The 20,000-nt window shown below is 42.8% G+C and overlaps 1 protein-coding gene across 1 annotated transcript in view; it reads left to right on the top strand.

Moving 5' to 3' along the window:
- The first annotated feature begins 345 nt into the window (after positions 1–345).
- LOC138951084 (uncharacterized) overlaps positions 346–20,000 on the top strand; it is a 27,657-nt gene continuing 8,002 nt past the window's right edge. Inside the window, exons 1-6 of the mRNA XM_070322746.1 lie at positions 346–516; positions 1,354–1,800; positions 3,255–3,397; positions 4,266–4,443; positions 8,909–9,184; positions 14,452–14,724. Of these exons, the coding sequence (XP_070178847.1) occupies positions 1,359–1,800; positions 3,255–3,397; positions 4,266–4,443; positions 8,909–9,184; positions 14,452–14,724 (1,312 nt within the window). The 5' untranslated portion in view covers positions 346–516; positions 1,354–1,358. The remainder of the gene's footprint in view (positions 517–1,353; positions 1,801–3,254; positions 3,398–4,265; positions 4,444–8,908; positions 9,185–14,451; positions 14,725–20,000) is intronic.

The raw sequence follows: 20,000 nt of genomic DNA, 5'->3' as shown, positions 1-20,000 counted from the left end.
GATAGCTCTATTTTGCTTCTTTGGATAAAAAAAATTTCCGGGGGGGCATGCCCCCGGACCCCCCTAGAGGCTTAGGTGCCTTTGGCGCCGTCAACTTCTTCGCAGTCATTTTGTAACCCCCCCCCCTCCAAAGTGAATTGATCCGCCCTTGGTTCAAACGTGACAACGCTGATCACATTCCCACACTCATTGCAGCACATTTTCCTGAAATGCAATGTTTTTGAATTTCCAGAATGTTCGGTAGATTTCCGTAATACCGGAATTTAGACTTCCAATCCGTAATAATGACGGACAATCCGGGATGGTAAACGATTGAACTTTTTTTTTTACAAGCGCCTGTATTGAGGATGGAAACGAGGCCACAGGAAGTTAGACTCAGCTTTGATTCACAATGGCGTCTGCATGAACACTTTTGGCGGCCGATTTGATCTTTTCTCTTGTAATACGATAGAAGTCCTTTTTCCGTTGGATACGCGATGACAACAAAGGCCTACACGATGTAATTTACTGCACGAGGTAAGTTTGGATGTCGTGTTTGAGACCCGTGCCTGTTTTATGAAAATCACATCAGCTTTTGGATGCTGTGATTTTGACCTGACCTCATCTGGGTCACATACCTGTATTAGGCCAAAAAGAAAAATAGGTGTGGTTACTACCCGACCTACCCTATTTTTAGGGGCCGACCCTGTAACTTTTTTTTACATTTGTCAACAACAACAACAACAACAAAAAACCAGTGCAGAAAACGCAATGAAAGCGAAAGCGCTCGAGTCACACACTTATTTCCCTGTCAAGTAGGTTTAATTTGTACACATTAGAAAAAAAAGTTAAAAAAAAGAAAGTGATTGCCTACCTACCTACCCTATTTTTTTTGGCTATGTTACCGTAACCACACCTATTTTTTTTTTAGGCCTTATCAACAGAAATCAGTGGTTTTGATTTGTTGCCCAGAACCGTTATACTGAAAGGTTACGTTTACGTTATCTGTACTCTACAGATGCATTTCATTTACATGTTATTTGTTGTTGTGACTTTGCAGTCACTTTTGTGTGTATGACTTGCGTTGAAGTTTGTCAGCCCCAAGAATACATGTCTCTCAAAAAAGTCCTGCTATTTAATCATAATGAGTACTAGACTAGTTGAATAAGATAGAGAATGCCACATGGTTGCTGTGTCGTACCAGATTTACAGAAGTTGCTTTTTTAAATATTGAACTGTTAGCAAAAGCAAGCTTTTCAAGATTTGAAATAGCAACGACTGAACCAGTGTAAACTGTAATTCTGTTTACCCCACATACTGTACTTACGTGTATTTTAGTTTATTACTCAAAATGTGTCTCATGTTTTTGTGCAGGCAGAATGGCGTCAGACTCCAACAGGGAGTCACACGAATCTCTGCTTCAGGAAATCCAGCGCCTGGAGAGAGAGAAAGAGGAGTTGGAACGCAAGAACAAAGAAAGACAACTTCTTGAGCAGAAGCTGAGAGAACTTCGAGGAACAGTTACCTCCCTTAAGTCAGGAGATGCTCCGGTGGCATCCACTCCGATTCGTGAAAATTCCTCTCCTAGTCCACGCGTCAATTCAGCGTCGAGTGGTTTCCATGAAGACGGGTTTGGTGAAGGCAGGAATGACCTTGGCTCCGTTTTGCACGAAGGTCGCGAGAACTTGCAGCATTTGCAGGACCGGCTGTTTGGGTCTGCTTCCAGTTCCACCCCTCGGTCGTCCGGGGCAACCAGAACTCCACGTGTCAGCCGAGACAAGGACGTGTCTGCCGGTTCTAGTGGCTCTGACAGCGAGAAAGGTACGTAGGTGGAAAGATAGTGATACTTTGTCATGCATGGACGCCGTTTTGCGTCACAATTCTGCCACAACGTTTTCGAATAGCAGAACACATTTCTGTGAATTTAGCAGCATCGCCCAAATTTTTCTTGAAAGTGAATGGAAGAAAGTGATGCAAATCACCTTAGTTTAAGTTTAAACTTTAAGTTAGAACATTTCTTAAAATTGTTCAAACTTTGTTTTTGCTATTTTGACTCTTTGGCCTAAAAAAAAAATAGGTGTGGTTACGGTAACCCGACCTACCCTATTTTTAGGGGTCGACCCTATAACTTTTTATTACATTTGTCAAAAAAACACCAAGAAAACGAGTGCAGAAAACGCAATGAAAGCGAAAGCGCTCGAGTCGCACAATTATTTCCCAGTCAAGTAGGTTTAATTTGTACACATTAGGAAAAAAAGTTTTAAAAAAAAAGTGATTGCCTGCCTTCCTACCCTATTTTTTTTGGCTATGTTACCTTAACCACACGTTTTTGTTTTGTTTTTTGCCTTTGCAGAAGACAGCAGTCTTACTCTTCTCAGCAACATCTCTACTGTGAAACCTGGCGGGGACATAGCTCAGTTGGTAGCGCGCTGGATTTGTATTCAGTTGGCCGCTGTCAGCGTGAGTTCAAACCCACGTTCGGCAGAAATTTATTTCTCAGAGTCAACTTTGTGTGCAGACTCTCTTCGGTGTCCGAACACCCCCCGTGTACACTACATTGGGGTGTGCACGTTAAAGATCCCACGATTGACAAAAGGGTCTTTCCTGGCAAAATTGCTTAGGCACAGTTAATAATTGTCTACCTATACCCGTGTGACTTGGAATAATAGGCCGTGAAAGGTAAATATGCGCCAAAATGGCTGCAATCTACTGCCCGTATAAAATTTCATCTCACACGGCATCATTGCAGAGCGCCTAGAACTGTACCCACGGAATATGCGCGATATAAGCGTCCTGTTGATTGATTGATTGAAACCTGTGTATGGCCTTTATTTGGAAACACAAAACAAAACTAGATACAGTGGAATACCCCTTCAAAGACCTTCACAAATCTGAGAAAATCCGGTCTTAAAAATGAGGTAGTCTTGTCTTTAGCAGATTTGTTGTGATTTTTTCCTTTTTTCTGTTTTTTTTTCCAGCTTTTTTTTTACATTTAGTTTTGACAGAATGTTGTTTTCATAACATATTTTTGTATGCACCGTAGGTCTTATTTTGACATGCTTCGCCAAGACCACTTTATGAGATCGTTGTAGTTTTAGGCCAACAGATCGACTAAATGTTTTCATATCGCTTGACACAACTGGTTTTAGGATGACAGGTTCATGAAATGTTTTGAATATCACTTGACAGGATTGGTTTGTGTGTGTGTGTGTGTGTGTGTGTGTGTTGTGTGTGTGTGTGTGTGTGTGTGTGTGTGTGTGTGTGTGTGTGTTCAGGGGAGGACGTGATGAGTGAGAAACACAAGCACGCCATTCAGGACTGCCGCGATATTCTGGTGGAGAACATGCTACCCGACGACATCTTCAACGATCTCATCTCGCGCAAAATCCTCACCACAGCTGACGTCTCTAGAATCAAGGTAACTTTTTTGCAGAGCTGACCTCAAAGTTGCTGGCTCTCTCATATATATCGTATTCAACTTTTGTCAACTGTTTTTGCCAAGCCAAAAGCAAATAAAGAGAGAAACAAGTCGCGTAAGGCGAAATTACTACATTTAGTCAAGCTGTGGAACTCACAGAATGAAACTGAACGCACTGCATTTTTTCACAATGACCGTGGTTCGCCGCTCATGAGAAACGCAGTGAAACTGACGAGCCTGTTTAGTGCGGTAGTGGTTTCGCTGTGCTGCATAGCACGCTTTTCTGTACCTCTCTTTGTATAACTTTCTGAGCGTGTTTTTAATCCAAACATATAATATCTATATGTTTTTGGAATGAGGAACCGACAAGGAATAAGATGAAATTGTTTTTAAATCGATTTTGGAAATTTAATTTTGATCATAATTTTTATATTTTTAATTTACAGAGCTTGTGTTTAATCCGAATATAACATATGTATATGTTTTTTGAGTCAGACAATGATGAAGAATAAGATGAACGTAATTTTGGATCGTTTGATACAAAAAAAATTTAATTTTTTATATATATATATATATAAACCTTTTTCTTAAGTTTTGTTAACGTCTTTTTACGTGTGTTTTTTCCGGCGTCATTGGCCGCCATGTTTTTTTCGCGTGACGACGGAAACGGGAGGTAAGTCTCTTCGATTGTGAAGTCTCATCGACCGATTACCTCCCTTTTTTTTGTTTTTGTTTTGTGTGTGTGTGTGCGAAAAGCGAAAAAAAAACTTTAGGATCGGCGCTTAAAAATAGGGTCGGTCGGGTTACCGGAAACAGACATATTTTTCTTTTTGGCCTAAAATGTTACGGTGTAGTTGTGTGTGTGAAGGAAAAGAACACAAGGGAGGCAATCAATGAGGAACTGCTGACCATCCTGTGTCGCCGCTCGGACCGTGCGTTCCATGTCTTCGTCACATCCCTCAGGAAAACGCTGCAGGAATACCTGGCCAACAGGATCGACCCTCCCACCTCCGCCGCATGCAAGAAGAAAAGAAAACGACAGAAAGGTAAGCAGGGATGGCCAAATCATCCGCCCGATTGCCAGGGGCGACTAAAAAATCCGGCGGGCAACTCCCCTTGCTGGCCAATGATAATTCTGGTCAAATGCATCACTTTTGGTTTAAATATCAAGTTTTCAAGCCATATAAACACAGCAGACCAACTGCGATATGTTCCGGGCCAGTGACATTTCTGCCGGGCTAGTGACTTTCTTGAAGTTGCTCACCCGGCTGGCGAGTAACAATTTTGAGATTTGGCCATCCCTGGTAAATAAATGTTTAACATGATTAATCGACCAGAGCTGCCAACTGTTAGTGTTACGCTTTCAGTGTAGCATGCTACATTTTAAGAGAAATTGCTACGCCAAGCTCAGAATTGCGACGCTCAAACAAATAATTAGAAGCATGAAACAGTTGGCTCTTTCTTGTGAGTCCTGGTACTCATGTGTGATTCTCACTCCGTGTAGCGGTCAGAATTTGTGTCATAAAACATTGTCCACACTGATGAAAAGTGGCACTGCAGACAATCTCTATTGACCTTTATGGTTCTTTTTACATTTAGTCAAGTTTTTGGCTCACGTAAGTGTAGCCTATGCGATGCTAACTTTTGTCTGTCTGTGCATGCTTGCGTGCGTATGTATGTATGTATGTCTGTGGTAAAAACTTTAACATTTGACTGAACACCGAAATACTAATTTTACCTGGTTATTATTCAAGCAACAGCTTCAAAGTATTGAAGCAATGATCAACATTTCGTCTTCACGTATGTAGTTAAAGTGTGTATCCAAAAAAAACGGGTGGTGGGGGGTTTTGGGGGGGGTAAAAACAGGTGACTGGTTTGTGTCGTGTGTGGTATGTAGACAAGGTCAGGGGTCAAGGTTAGGTCAGATCGCGTGAAGGATTGTGGTATAGATACAGTTATCACCGAGCTGCAGTTCGCCGATTCGGACGGAGAAGACGATTTCACATTGTTCGGTTTCGTAGCTCCAGAAAAATAGATAAGGAAGATACCAAAGATTTCCTACAGGTTAATCTGCACAGCGTGTTTCCAGTGTCTGCGCGAGGAAGCGCTGTCGAAAGCGCAGTGTCGAGCTGTCCATCTGGCTGTCGTGTCCCCGTAAGTAGGCTACAGACAGACAGATTAAGGTCTAGTGTCTCTCACTCTTGCACCGTGTCACCTATGCTTACTGTGTGTGTGTATGTGTGACGGAGTGATTGAGTTTGTGTTACTGTTTGTCGATTTCTTACGTGAGCCTTGAAGGCTTCGCCTCTTGTGACTAACTGTTTTAACATAGAGGGGGAATCGAGATGAGGGTAGTGGTGTATGTGTGTGTGTGTGTGTGTGTGTGTGTGTGTAGAACGATTCAGACCAAACTACTGGACCGATCTTTATGAAATTTTACATGAGAGTTCCTGCGACATTTTTTTCTTTTTTTCGATAAATACTTTTGATGACGTCATATCCGGCTTTTTGTAAAAGTTGAGGCGGCACTGTCACACCCTGGACCGGCACGGTTGGCCTAGTGGTAAGGCGTCCGCCCCGTCACAGTGATCGGGAGGTCGTGGGTTCGAACCCCGGCCGGGTCATACCTAAGACTTTAAAATTGGCAATCTAGTGGCTGCTCCGCCTGGCGTCTGGCATTGTGGGGTTAGTGCTAGGACTGGTTGGTCCGGTGTCAGAATAATGTGACTGGGTGAGACATGAAGCCTGTGCTGCGACTTCTGTCTTGTGTGTGGCGCACGTTAAATGTCAAAGCAGCACCGCCCTGATATGGCCCTTCGTGGTCGGCTGGGCGTTAAGCAAACAAACAAACAAAAACTGTCACACCCTCATTTTTCAATCAAATTGATTGAAATTTTTGTAAAGCAATCTTCGACGAAGGCCGGACTTCGGTATTGCATTTCAGCTTGGTGACTTGAAAAGTAATTAATGACTTTGGTCATTAAAAATCTGAAAATTGTAAAAAAAAAAAAAAATGTTTTATAAAACGATCCAAATTTACGTTCATCTTATTCTTCATAATTTTCTGATTCCACAAACGTATAAATATGTTATATTTAGATTAAAAACAAGCTCTGAAAATTAAAAATATAAAAATTATGATCAAAATAAAATTTCCGAAATCGATTTAAAAACAATTTCATCTTATTCCTTGTCGGTTCCTGATTCCAAAAACATATAGATATGATATGTTTGGATTAAAAACACGCTCAGAAAGTTAAAACGAAGAGAGGTACAGAAAAGCGTGCTATCCTTCTCAGCGCAACTACTACCCCGCTCTTCTTGTCAATTTCACTGCCTTTGCCACGAGCGGTGGACTGACGATGCTACGAGTATACGGTCTTGCTGAAAAATTGCATTGCGTTCAGTTTCATTCTGTGAGTTCGACAGCTTGACTAAATGTTGTATTTTCGCCTTACGCGACTTGTTTTAAGTTCCCTTTCTAAAAATTCGTACCCGAAATAGTATAAATGCGGATGTGCTAAATAGAGAATACTACATGGCTTGCTGTGTCGTACCAGATTTACACGAGTTGTTTTTTTAAATATTGAACTGCGAGCGAAAGCGAGCTGTTCACTATTTGAAAAAGCAACGAGTGTAAATCTGGTACGACACAGCAAGCCATGTAGTATTCTGTTTATCCTACATACTGTACTTACGTGTATTTTACTGAAAATGTCCTGCAGTCGAGGCAGCTAAATTGAAGACGCTTGTTTTGGAACCTCGATCTCTTCTAAAGCCTCGTGCAATCTATTACGTCAAAGCAAAGAAACGTCACTCTGAACGTGTGGCGTGACGTGTTAGTTCTAAAGATTCATGGAGGGTAATTAGCGAGCGCAAGTTTTGTTTCTATTATGACGTTTGTCTCGGTGACTTTGGCATCATAAGCAGTGGAAAAACAGGTCCCTGCCAGACTTGCTTGACATGACCTCATTTACATGATACACACACGTGTGATTTGAACGATTATTATCTCACGGGTGTCTCTCTCACGTATGTAGGATAATACATTTTAGACAATGCTAGACTAAACCATGCCATTTGATACGCTGAAGGGGCGGGGATGTAGCTCAGTCGGTAGCGCGCTGGATTTGTATCCAGTTGGCCGCTGTCAGCGTGAGTTCGTCCCCACGTTCGGCGAGAGATTTATTTCTCAGAGTCAACTTTGTGTGCAGACTCTCCTCGGTGTCCGAACACCCCCGTGTGTACACGCAAGCACAAGACCAAGTGCGCACGAAAAAGATCCTGTAATCCATGTCAGAGTTCGGTGGGTTATAGAAACACGAAAATACCCAGCATGCTTCCTCCGAAAACGGCGTATGGCTGCCTAAATGGCGGGGTAAAAAACGGTCATACACGTAAAATTCCACTCGTGCAAAAAACACGAGTGTACGTGGGAGTTTCAGCCCACGAACGAAGAAGAAGAAGAGAAGAAGATACGCTGAAAATTGTAAATTGATACACTTGAGGTTTGACAAGGGTTGGCAGGTCTTGACCCTTTCATACCCATCTGTTTTGCTTGTACCGTACTTTCCGGGTGACAAGGCGCTACAGCGCATAAGGCGCACCCCCTTCTTTTTAACAAAAATTGTAATCCAGTCACCCATTGGGCGCAGGGGGCCGATAGGGCGCACCAAAATTGAAAAAGTATACCGGTAACAAACGGTCGAAGAATGAAAATAAGCCGCACATCAAAGGAAGAATACAGAGTGGAAATGACCCAGTTTTTGCCATGAGAGGTGGTTCCTCTGTCATATCTGAGAGGAAACACTTCCTGCACCGGGGTCAGTGACCGGTCAGTGACCGAGTTTAACAGAGTGGAAATATGTGTGCTCTGTGTGTGCGGCGAGATCAAAGGCAGGTCCATTGTGATAGCTGGGTGGCTTGAGAGCTCGAGGAAACTTGGCCAGGGCAGTACCTAGTAGCTGAAACATGCATTATCACAAGTTGTTTGACTGGTACTCAGGCGGTCTCTTTGATTTTTTTCGTATTTTATACACGGATTAGGCGCTTCGTTATACAAGACGCAGGGGTCGAACTCGAGGAAAAAAGTCGCGCCTTATGACCCGGAAAGTATGGTAGGTTTCTGGTGGAGTTTTGTACTTATCAGGGAATGCGTGGAAGAACAAGTTATGCACATTTGATGCATTTGAATTTGATTTTGCTGATGCGTTTTTTTCAATACAACGCATTTGGTGCACACACAAATAATGTGTCTCTTTTTCTGCAGTGCAAGGAAGAATTTCTACAGTGGAACCCCCCTTTTAAGACCCCCCAAGACTATTAAGACTCCCTCCTTTTTAAGACCTTGTTTTCTCACATTTTCTGTTCTTAACATCTGTAAATTTAACCCCGTTTTAAAACTCCCTTCTTTTTGAGACCTCGTTTTCTCACATTTTTTAAAGGTCTTAAAAGGCGGGTTCTACTGTACTGAAGAAAATGTCGAATGCAAATGTCTCATTTTCATTACAGGTGAAGTCAACATCAGGTTGGACTGCGAGGAAGCCGAGCCTGTGTCACCACCGCGCTACTCCCATCGCAACGTTCACGGCAACGCCCGACAGCGGCAACAACAACGACGCCAAAGCGATACTGAGCGCGAGGCGAGCTGTACGTGTCGAGAGGTGGAGGAGCAGATTCTGCGCATGGCTAAGGAAGCCTACAGGGGCATCTCCCAGCGAGGCAACACCCCTACGTCCGCTGCCCAGTTCCGCAAAGAGTGGCAGCAAACCAACACTGTTGTTCGAGGTATGGGAGTACTCACCAGGGTGACGCAGAGCTGCTAGCGTAGCATGCTACATTTTCATCTTCGCCCAACCGGGTTATCGACTACACACGGAAGATATCGTGGGGCCGTGCGGACCCATGCTTTTCAAAGAAGGAAAATATGCATACCCTTCCGTAGACCCATGCTTTCCAAAGAAGCAAAAACGTGCATCCCCTTCCGTAGACGCCGTGGTTAAATTTCCGCGAAAAGTAATTACATTAAATTATTCATTTAATTATTACCGTGCGGACTGAAGCTTCTCAAAAAAGGAAAAACGTGAATACCCTTCTGTAGACGTCGTGGGGCCGTGTGGACCCACATTGTTATGTATTAATTTCGCTTCACGCGACTTGCTTATTAACTCCAAAATTAAACAGATCGTAGAAAATGATGTTTAGAGCCAATACCTGAAGGTTTGTGACTTCTCTCCCTAGTTTTTATGTAAGTTCCTTCAGTTTGAGAAACATGGGTCCGCACGGCCCCAAGATGTCTTCCGTGTTGTCTACATTTGACCTTTGTTTTTGAGTCACTTGAGAAAAAGTGACTCTATGTAATCGGTCAGTGTTAGTCTGTCCGTAGACACCACCTTAACGTTGGACTTTTCTCGGAAACTATCAAAGCGATCGGGCTCATATTTTGTTTAGTCGTGACCTCCAATGACCTCTACACTTTAACGATGGTTTCGTTGACCTTTGACCTTTTTCAAGGTCACAGGTCAGCGTCAAAGGAAAAATTAGACATTTTATATCTTTGACAAAGTTCATCGGATGTGATTGAAACTTTGTAGGATTATTCTTTACATCAAAGTATTTACATCTGTAGCCTTTTACGAACGTTATCAGAAAAACAAGGGAGATAACTAGCCTTTTCTGTTCGGCAACACACAACTTAACGTTGGGCTTTTCTCGGAAACTATAAAAGTGACCGGGCTCAAATTTTATGTGAACGTGACTCATTGTGTTGTGAATAGCAATTTCTTCCTGTCCATCTGATGCCTCATATAATATTCAGAACTGCGAAAGTGACTCGATCGAGCGTTTGCTCTTCTTGTTTTTTTGTTTATTTATCCAAAAACAAAGAGACTGCCAACGTTTCAAAATTCAGAATCAAAAAACAAGAAAGGTAGGTTGTTATAGTGAATGTATTGTTTTGTCAATAACAAACGTTCCAACAACCTACCTTTCTTGTTTCTTTGTTTTTTAATTACTTCTTGCTGAAATTTAATTATCTTTTTGGACAAAAGAGCTTTTTAGGTGTCTGAGGCATTCTTAAAAGCTCATTAAAAAATTCCAACTGGTTTAAGAGATATTTGCAATTGAACACCCTTCTGAGTCAACACAGACCCACGACGACCGGCGAAGGTTAAGAGCAATTACTACACCAAACTAAAGATTGCTAGGCTGAAACAAATAATCACAAGCATGCAACTCAAGCAAGCAAGCTCCCTCTTTTTTGTCAGTTTGGTCCTTCTCCTGAACAGCTGTTTGAAACGATGAAATTACATTTCATTTCATAGTTTGAGGATGAAAGTCGCTTGTTCATTCCAATGCTTGTTATTCTCTCAGGTGCCAGGAGAAAAGGTTCCGTACAACTCTCGCTTACTCTATTACACATGTCGTTTGCTTAAAGAGCGATTATATATCTTCCCTTTGGTTATTTGATATTGTTTAAGACGGGCGCAGTGGCGTGGTGGTAAGACGTCGGCCTCTTAATCGGAAGGTTGAGGGTTTGAATCCCGGCCGCGGCCGCCTGGTGGGTTAAGTGTGGAGATTTTTGCGATCTCCCAGGTCAACTATGTGCAGACCTGCTAGTGACTTATCCCCCTTCGTGTGTACACGCAAGCACAAGACCAAGTGCGCACGGAAAAGATCCTGTAATCCATGTCAGAGTTCGGTGGGTTATAGAAACACGAAAATACCCAGCATGCTTCCTCCGAAAGCGGCATATGGCTGCCTAAATGGCGGGGTAAAAACGGTCATACACGTAAAATTCCACTCGTGCAAAACACGAGTGTACGTGGGAGTTACGCCAACATTCGACGACGACGTCGAAATGTTGATGCAAGCGATCGGGGATCTGGGTTTGAGAACAGGATGTAGGGGTTGGGGAAGGGGAGGGGGCCGGGAGGACTTCGAAGGGAGGGGAGGGAGAGAGTGTGTGTCTTTGTCTGTCTGTAAATCGGTCCACCTGTGTGTGTACATGTTGGTCTGTAAACTTGGGAGAACAAGAATGCACAACAGACAGGTAATAGATATGTGCACGTCCTAGATACTGGGAAATACTATGGGTTGTCAACTTTGAATGACTGTCACAATATCTCTGAGCAATGGATGACAAAGGGGATGCTTTGATGTCAAAGGGGATGGATTTGACTTACTGTAACAACCAAGTTTGGGTTTCCAAACATTGCTGTGGGTTTTAAACGATTTAATTTTTAGCCAAAATGCCCCCAAAACAGCACCTAAAACTGGGACAAAAATACACCAGTCTGTGTTGCAGCTGTACATAATGGAGAATAAAGCTCTGTGAATTTTATTGTGATGTTTATGGGTCAGCTGAAGGATTATTCTCGACATACACACTCAAGAATTACATCTATTTTTCTTCTTCTGGGAGTTTGATCGGCAAAGAAAACACGTAATCGTGGGTTACCGTCGTTTCCGGTTTCAACTTCATCAAAAAATGCGATCTGCTGAACAAAGGAAACCTCAAAGTTATTCAAAGTCATTATTTATTTATTTCAACAACATTTAGGTTTTCAAAACACAGCACTACGGTAGGAAACAAATTTATTTCAGCTTATAATCGCGCTTGAATGTACCCCACCCTTGTTTCGTTTCCATCTGTAACCCACGAAAGCATGGCCACAGCAGACGACAAATCCCGCATTGCCTATCACACACGCGTTGTGAGATCGCGGGAACACCGTCGAAAGTTCCATTCATGACGTTTGACCCGGTCATGTGAATAGACAATGAGAATTTATCCACCCAATCGTATTCGTTTCCGGTTTTTGAGACGTAACTCACGACAGACCACGCTGTATCTTCACTGTTTGAGACCTGTAAAATCTTTTTTGACAATTGTAGCATATATTCATCGACGAATTTTGCGATATTTTGCTGATTAAAGCTTGATTTGGTGCAAAGTTTGAGCAGCACATGTGTTCTCATGATCGGCGCCATTATGAAATTTTCGATTCTTCTGCAACGCACGATCGACAATCGATTAATTCTCTCATTTAGGATTGTCGCTTATGGAAACTTGAAAATTTCAAACTTTCATGTATGCATAGTTATTTATCTATGTAGTCCACATGCAATAATCAAGTTTTAGTTCTTTTCTTTGGAAATAAAAGACATTACGAACTATGGTTTCCATGAAACTCACGACAGTATTATCTCTATACACATAAACCCAGTGAGCACAGATCGAAAACTTTTTGCTCACTTAAATCTTTCTATCATGTATTAAAACCCAAAAGGGTGCCCAAAACGCTAGTTGCTACATTTGACCTACAAAAAAAACTTTTGCGCCTGGACATTGCGTGGGTTACGGTTTCCACTTTCTACTTCAATCTAGTTAACTTATGGAAACTTGTAATTTCAAACTTTCATGTTTGCATATTTATTTATCAATGTTGTCCACATGCAAATTGCAATAATCAAGTTTTAGTTCTTTTCTTTGGAAATAAAAGACATTACAAACTATGGTTTCCATGTAACTCACGACAGTATTATCTCTATACACATAAACCCAGTGAGCACAGATCGAAAACTTTTTGCTCACTTAAATCTTTCTATCATGTATTAAAACCCAAAAGGGTGCCCAAAAGGCTAGTTGCTACATTTGACCTACAAGAAAAACTTTTGCACCTGGAAATTGCGTGGGTTACGGTTTCCACTTTCTACTTCGATCTAGTTAACTTATGGAAACTTGTAATTTCAAACTTTCATGTTTGCATATTTATTTATCAATGTTGTCCACATGCCACATGCAATAACTGAGCTAAAGTTCTTTCCTGTGGGATATTGAAGCCTAAAGTGGAAACCATGTAACCCACGACATAGAGCGTACTGCATGTGTCTAATTGTCATTTCTAAAGAAACCCCGATATGAAAGGTCCTCTCTTTGACAGAAAAAGATACAGGCATGTCATTTGCACTTAAAAAAGAGTATTTCACTCAATTCAGTCCTACTTTTTTTCCTGGTGTCCATGTCCCATAGTTGTGACCCAGTATCTAGGATGTGCACATATAGGTTACACACTCCGAGTTCTGGTTATCTTGCATATTTTCCCGAAGGTCGATTTTCATGTATTACCGAGCCTTTATTACCGAGCCTTTGGCGAGGTAATACATGAAAATCGACCCGAGGGAAAATATGCAAGATATTCAGGATGAGGTGTGTAAGCTATTTATCCCATTACTCTGACGTTTTCATTAAAAACACTTACTTTTTCCACTAAAACCTGCCCGTGCCTGTTTTCAGCTTGCCAAAAGCCTCCGCTGTCGAAATTCATGTCAATGAATTCATGCGCAAAGCTAGTTCCCATTTGTCAGCATAATGGACGGCGTCATTCGACTTGTATGTGGACATTCAGTCATTCATATTGCTTATAAAAAGGTCTGCTATCTGCTTTTACATTTTGAAAGTTATTTTAAAATATCCCTGTGTATATTTGACATCGGCTTTCGTTATACTCAATTCGGCATACCGGGTTTATATTTTTACCAGAATTGCGCACGATAATGGCAGCGCAACAAATTCAGTTCGGGCCGTGCTGGTTTGATCGTTGACCCAAGTCAGTTCGCATGCCGTGTTACTGTTTGAGTTTGTCAGATATAGGATACCGATGTATGCACAGCCTGGCAGTGACATTACAATTAATTTTCTGCTGCTGATTTGTTGAAGTTACAGAGACAAACTTTGTTCTCAAATGTCTTTGTCACGTCCTCGGGAGACATGCACAAGAAGTGACCGAAGTTGTATGTGACGCCATTATTCATGTTATGACGTCTGTTCGAACTTTATGCAGTTTTTGATGTCAGAGATTTGACTTCGAAAGAGAGGGTAAAAAAGATCCGTCTTAGTGTTTTTAGTCGATAGCGTGTCTTTCACGGTTCTTGAAGGTCTTGATTTTTTGTTTTGTCTTTATTGCAACGTTTCGTAAACTTACCTTTCTTATTCTTGTATTCTTTTATTTTTGTTAAATGAAAAAAAATTCACTTTTTTTGTTTGTCACCAGATTCCATGGAGATCATGGACACTCTGAAGATGCTGTGTCGCCATGGCGACATCACCAGTATCTCCGAGGGAAGCATAATTTTCACTGTGCGCTGTCACTCCGCCATAAGCGCCAAAGAACTGTGGGATACGTACGCGTCGGGTCGACTGCAAGCCGCGGTTCAAGACAGCTTGGTCACGCAGGCCTTCATGGAGAGATGTCGAGTGCGCAACATTCGGCTCAAAGTCGGAATGTCCAGGAATGAGCATCTTCGCTGTCTGCAAGAGCTTGGGGGTAAGGGCAGTTATTTGTTTCGTAGTTTTCGTTCACACAGGAGTTCACAATTTTTTGGTAAGATCCTGTTAAGCCACACACACACACACACACACACACACACACACACACACACACACACACACACACACACACACACACACACACACACACACACACACACACACACACACACACACACACACCCCTGAAAAAAGATTTTTACTAGTGCCGAGGTCAAAATTATTATGGTAGGTAGGTCAGAATTTTTTTTTATCTTTTAATTTTATTATTATTAAGAACTAAAGGTTGTTTTCTTGTTTTTACACCCAGGCACATGTGTATGAGACAAAAAATCATCCTCTGTTAGATTGATAGTAAACGTAGTGGTCGTCAAGGGTTGCAGAGAGTCGCTAAATTCAGTGCCGCACGTGACACTGTTAGATTGATAGTTAACGTAGTGGTCGTCAAGGGTTGCAGAGAGTCGCTAAATTCAGTGCCGCACGTGACACTGTTAGATTGATAGTTAACGTAGTGGTCGTCAAGGGTTGCAGAGAGTCGCTAAATTCAGTGCCGCACGTGACACTGTTAGATTGATAGTTAACGTAGTGGTTAGATTGATAGTTAACGTAGTGGTCGTCAAGGGTTGCAGAGAGTCGCTAAATTCAGTGCCGCACGTGACACTAGAAGATTGATAGTTAACGTAGTGGTCGTCAAGGGTTGCAGAGAGTCGCTAAATTCAGTGCCGCACGTGACACTAGAAGATTGATAGTAAACGTAGTGGTCGTCAAGGGTTGCAGAGAGTCGCTAAATTCAGTGCCGCACGTGACACTGTTAGATTGATAGTTAACGTAGTGGTCGTCAAGGGTTGCAGAGAGTCGCTAAATTCAGTGCCGCACGTGACACTGTTAGATTGATAGTTAACGTAGTGGTCGTCAAGGGTTGCAGAGAGTCGCTAAATTCAGTGCCGCACGTGACACTAGAAGATTGATAGTTAACGTAGTGGTCGTCAAGGGTTGCAGAGAGTCGCTAAATTCAGTGCCGCACGTGACACTAGAAGATTGATAGTTAACGTAGTGGTCGTCAAGGGTTGCAGAGAGTCGCTAAATTCAGTGCCGCACGTGACACTAGAAGATTGATAGTTAACGTAGTGGTCGTCAAGGGTTGCAGAGAGTCGCTAAATTCAGTGCCGCACGTGACACTGTTAGATTGATAGTAAACGTAGTGGTCGTCAAGGGTTGCAGAGAGTCGCTAAATTCAGTGCCGCACGTGACACTGTTAGATTGATAGTTAACGTAGTGGTCGTCAAGGGTTGCAGAGAGTCGCTAAATTCAGTGCCGCACGTGACACTGTTAGATTGATAGTTAACGTAGTGGTCGTCAAGGGTTGCAGAGAGTCGCTAAATTCAGTGCCGCACGTGACACTAGAAGATTGATAGTTAACGTAGTGGTCGTCAAGGGTTGCAGAGAGTCGCTAAATTCAGTGCCGCACGTGACACTGTTAGATTGATAGTTAACGTAGTGGTCGTCAAGGGTTGCAGAGAGTCGCTAAATTCAGTGCCGCACGTGACACTAGAAGATTGATAGTAAACGTAGTGGTCGTCAAGGGTTGCAGAGAGTCGGTAAATTCAGTGCCGCACGTGACACTAGAAGATTGATAGTTAACGTAGTGGTCGTCAAGGGTTGCAGAGAGTCGCTAAATTCAGTGCCGCACGTGACACTGTTAGATTGATAGTTAACGTAGTGGTCGTCAAGGGTTGCAGAGAGTCGGTAAATTCAGTGCCGCACGTGACACTAGAAGATTGATAGTTAACGTAGTGGTCGTCAAGGGTTGCAGAGAGTCGATAAATTCAGTGCCGCACGTGACACTAGAAGATTGATAGTTAACGTAGTGGTCGTCAAGGGTTGCAGAGAGTCGCTAAATTCAGTGCCGCACGTGACACTGTTAGATTGATAGTAAACGTAGTGGTCGTCAAGGGTTGCAGAGAGTCGCTAAATTCAGTGCCGCACGTGACACTAGAAGATTGATAGTTAACGTAGTGGTCGTCAAGGGTTGCAGAGAGTCGCTAAATTCAGTGCCGCACGTGACACTAGAAGATTGATAGTTAACGTAGTGGTCGTCAAGGGTTGCAGAGAGTCGCTAAATTCAGTGCCGCACGTGACACTAGAAGATTGATAGTTAACGTAGTGGTCGTCAAGGGTTGCAGAGAGTCGCTAAATTCAGTGCCGCACGTGACACTAGAAGATTGATAGTTAACGTAGTGGTCGTCAAGGGTTGCAGAGAGTCGCTAAATTCAGTGCCGCACGTGACACTAGAAGATTGATAGTTAACGTAGTGGTCGTCAAGGGTTGCAGAGAGTCGCTAAATTCAGTGCCGCACGTGACACTAGAAGATTGATAGTAAACGTAGTGGTCGTCAAGGGTTGCAGAGAGTCGCTAAATTCAGTGCCGCACGTGACACTAGAAGATTGATAGTAAACGTAGTGGTCGTCAAGGGTTGCAGAGAGTCGCTAAATTCAGTGCCGCACGTGAAACTAGAAGATTGATAGTTAACGTAGTGGTCGTCAAGGGTTGCAGAGAGTCGCTAAATTCAGTGCCGCACGTGACACTAGAAGATTGATAGTTAACGTAGTGGTCGTCAAGGGTTGCAGAGAGTCGCTAAATTTAGTGCCGCACGTGACACTAGAAGATTGATAGTTAACGTAGTGGTCGTCAAGGGTTGCAGAGAGTCGCTAAATTCAGTGCCGCACGTGACACTGTTAGATTGATAGTTAACGTAGTGGTCGTCAAGGGTTGCAGAGAGTCGGTAAATTCAGTGCCGCACGTGACACTAGAAGATTGATAGTTAACGTAGTGGTCGTCAAGGGTTGCAGAGAGTCGCTAAATTCAGTGCCGCACGTGACACTGTTAGATTGATAGTTAACGTAGTGGTCGTCAAGGGTTGCAGAGAGTCGCTAAATTCAGTGCCGCACGTGACACTAGAAGATTGATAGTAAACGTAGTGGTCGTCAAGGGTTGCAGAGAGTCGGTAAATTCAGTGCCGCACGTGACACTAGAAGATTGATAGTTAACGTAGTGGTCGTCAAGGGTTGCAGAGAGTCTCTAAATTCAGTGCCGCACGTGACACTAGAAGATTGATAGTTAACGTAGTGGTCGTCAAGGGTTGCAGAGAGTCGCTAAATTCAGTGCCGCACGTGACACTAGAAGATTGATAGTAAACGTAGTGGTCGTCAAGGGTTGCAGAGAGTCGCTAAATTCAGTGCCGCACGTGACACTAGAAGATTGATAGTAAACGTAGTGGTCGTCAAGGGTTGCAGAGAGTCGCTAAATTCAGTGCCGCACGTGACACTAGAAGATTGATAGTAAACGTAGTGGTCGTCAAGGGTTGCAGAGAGTCGCTAAATTCAGTGCCGCACGTGACACTAGAAGATTGATAGTAAACGTAGTGGTCGTCAAGGGTTGCAGAGAGTCGCTAAATTCAGTGCCGCACGTGACACTAGAAGATTGATAGTTAACGTTGTCAGGAATGAATTATCTAAAATATCGACTGTCAGTCAGAAGGCTACTATTTCATTTATACGCATTCGTTATTCTCCTCCGATTCATTCCAACAATAAAAGAAAATACGTGGAGCTCAATATGTTTATATAGCTCACTGGTAAAGCATGTACATATATCAAACGTTCAGGATTCACACACATATACACATTACGCCCAGGGTTCTAGATGAGTAAATTAATGTGTTACCCCATCACCAGAACAGCGTAGTGTAGTTCATCTCTGTTTCTCCATCACCCAGCCGACGCGGCGACTCCTGGCGTGGTCCATTATAGTCCGGTTAAGATCACGTCGCTCTGCTTCGTGCATCTTCATCTCTTCATGCGTCTGCTTGAATGGTCAAACAAGCTCTCGCGAATTCCGTCTTCTGTCTCTGGGAAGACTCATGTGAAAGTAATTCTTGAGTCAGTATTTCCATAGGCATAACACACACACCAATTCACTCATCATTCACCCTGGGCTGTAATTACACTCTACATTCAACCACACACACACGAATTCTTAAATAACTACTGTCAATACTAATATCAATTCCCATCCATGTCCGAGTTATTTATCCACACATTAAACAACTATTCAGAATATCCAGATTAAGAACTAGTACAATGAACACTTAAGTTAACATAACAGCGAATATTAAGAATGCCTATTCATAAACATACTAGTGTTCCTTAGCGAAAACATATCATGAAAAATAGTTTACCTGAGCACACTAGCAAAGAATCTTCCCCGACTTGCCGCTTACATGTTCAATGGGCAAGTGAAGCTAACCGCTTAGGTGACTGGCGACAAGTCTAACAGCTCACCTTACAAAAAATGGACATTCAGGTTTTTCACCTGTTGCACGTGAGTGCGTGGAGACTCGGCTCTACAGGTAACAGTACAGGCCCCATAATCATGGTCCAACAGGCATGCGAATCAATAATAATGTTTTTCGCGATACGAGTCTACTTCTGTCAATTAATGCATACTAATAACAGCATCATTTCATCATTAATTAAGTACTCATATTACATACATGTTCATACATAAAACCCATAAATGTCATATCTGACAACGTAGTGGTCGTCAAGGGTTGCAGAGAGTCGCTAAATTCAGTGCCGCACGTGACACTAGAAGATTGATAGTAAACGTAGTGGTCGTCAAGGGTTGCAGAGAGTCGCTAAATTCAGTGCCGCACGTGACACTAGAAGATTGATAGTAAACGTAGTGGTCGTCAAGGGTTGCAGAGAGTCGCTAAATTCAGTGCCGCCCGCATGACACTAGAGGCGTAACGATACAGGGATAAGTGCGAGGGCCCGAAACATGTCAAGTACTCGTGAAAAGACCTTGAACTGAGGGCCGGCTCCATGCAGACGATGCCACGCTTACTACCTGCAGACCGTTGACTTGCCTAGTTTTACATCCTGTGGCATTGCTTTCAATTTTTGAAATGTACAGGGATGGCCAAATCGTACGCCCAATAGTCAGGGGCGAGTTAAAATCCGGCGGGTTAGTAGAAACCACTAACTCATAAATTGTTGCGTAGTATGTACCGGGCCAGCGAAATTTCTGGCGGCTAGTGACTTTCTAAAAGTTACTCGCCAGGCTGGCGAGTTAACATTTTGAGATTTGGCCATCCCTGTATGTACAGTTTCTTCCCATTTTTTAAACTTTCCCACGTGACATTACACGCCAGTCACTAGCAAGGGGGTGTGTCTCAAACACGTGTACAGGAACCACGTGTTGTTTGTCTGAGTA

Source organism: Littorina saxatilis, linkage group LG16 (genome assembly GCF_037325665.1).
Source record: "Littorina saxatilis isolate snail1 linkage group LG16, US_GU_Lsax_2.0, whole genome shotgun sequence".
NCBI lineage: Eukaryota > Metazoa > Mollusca > Gastropoda > Littorinimorpha > Littorinidae > Littorina > Littorina saxatilis.
Note: the sequence above shows the minus strand (reverse complement) of the source record. Positions and strands in the feature narration are given on the sequence as shown.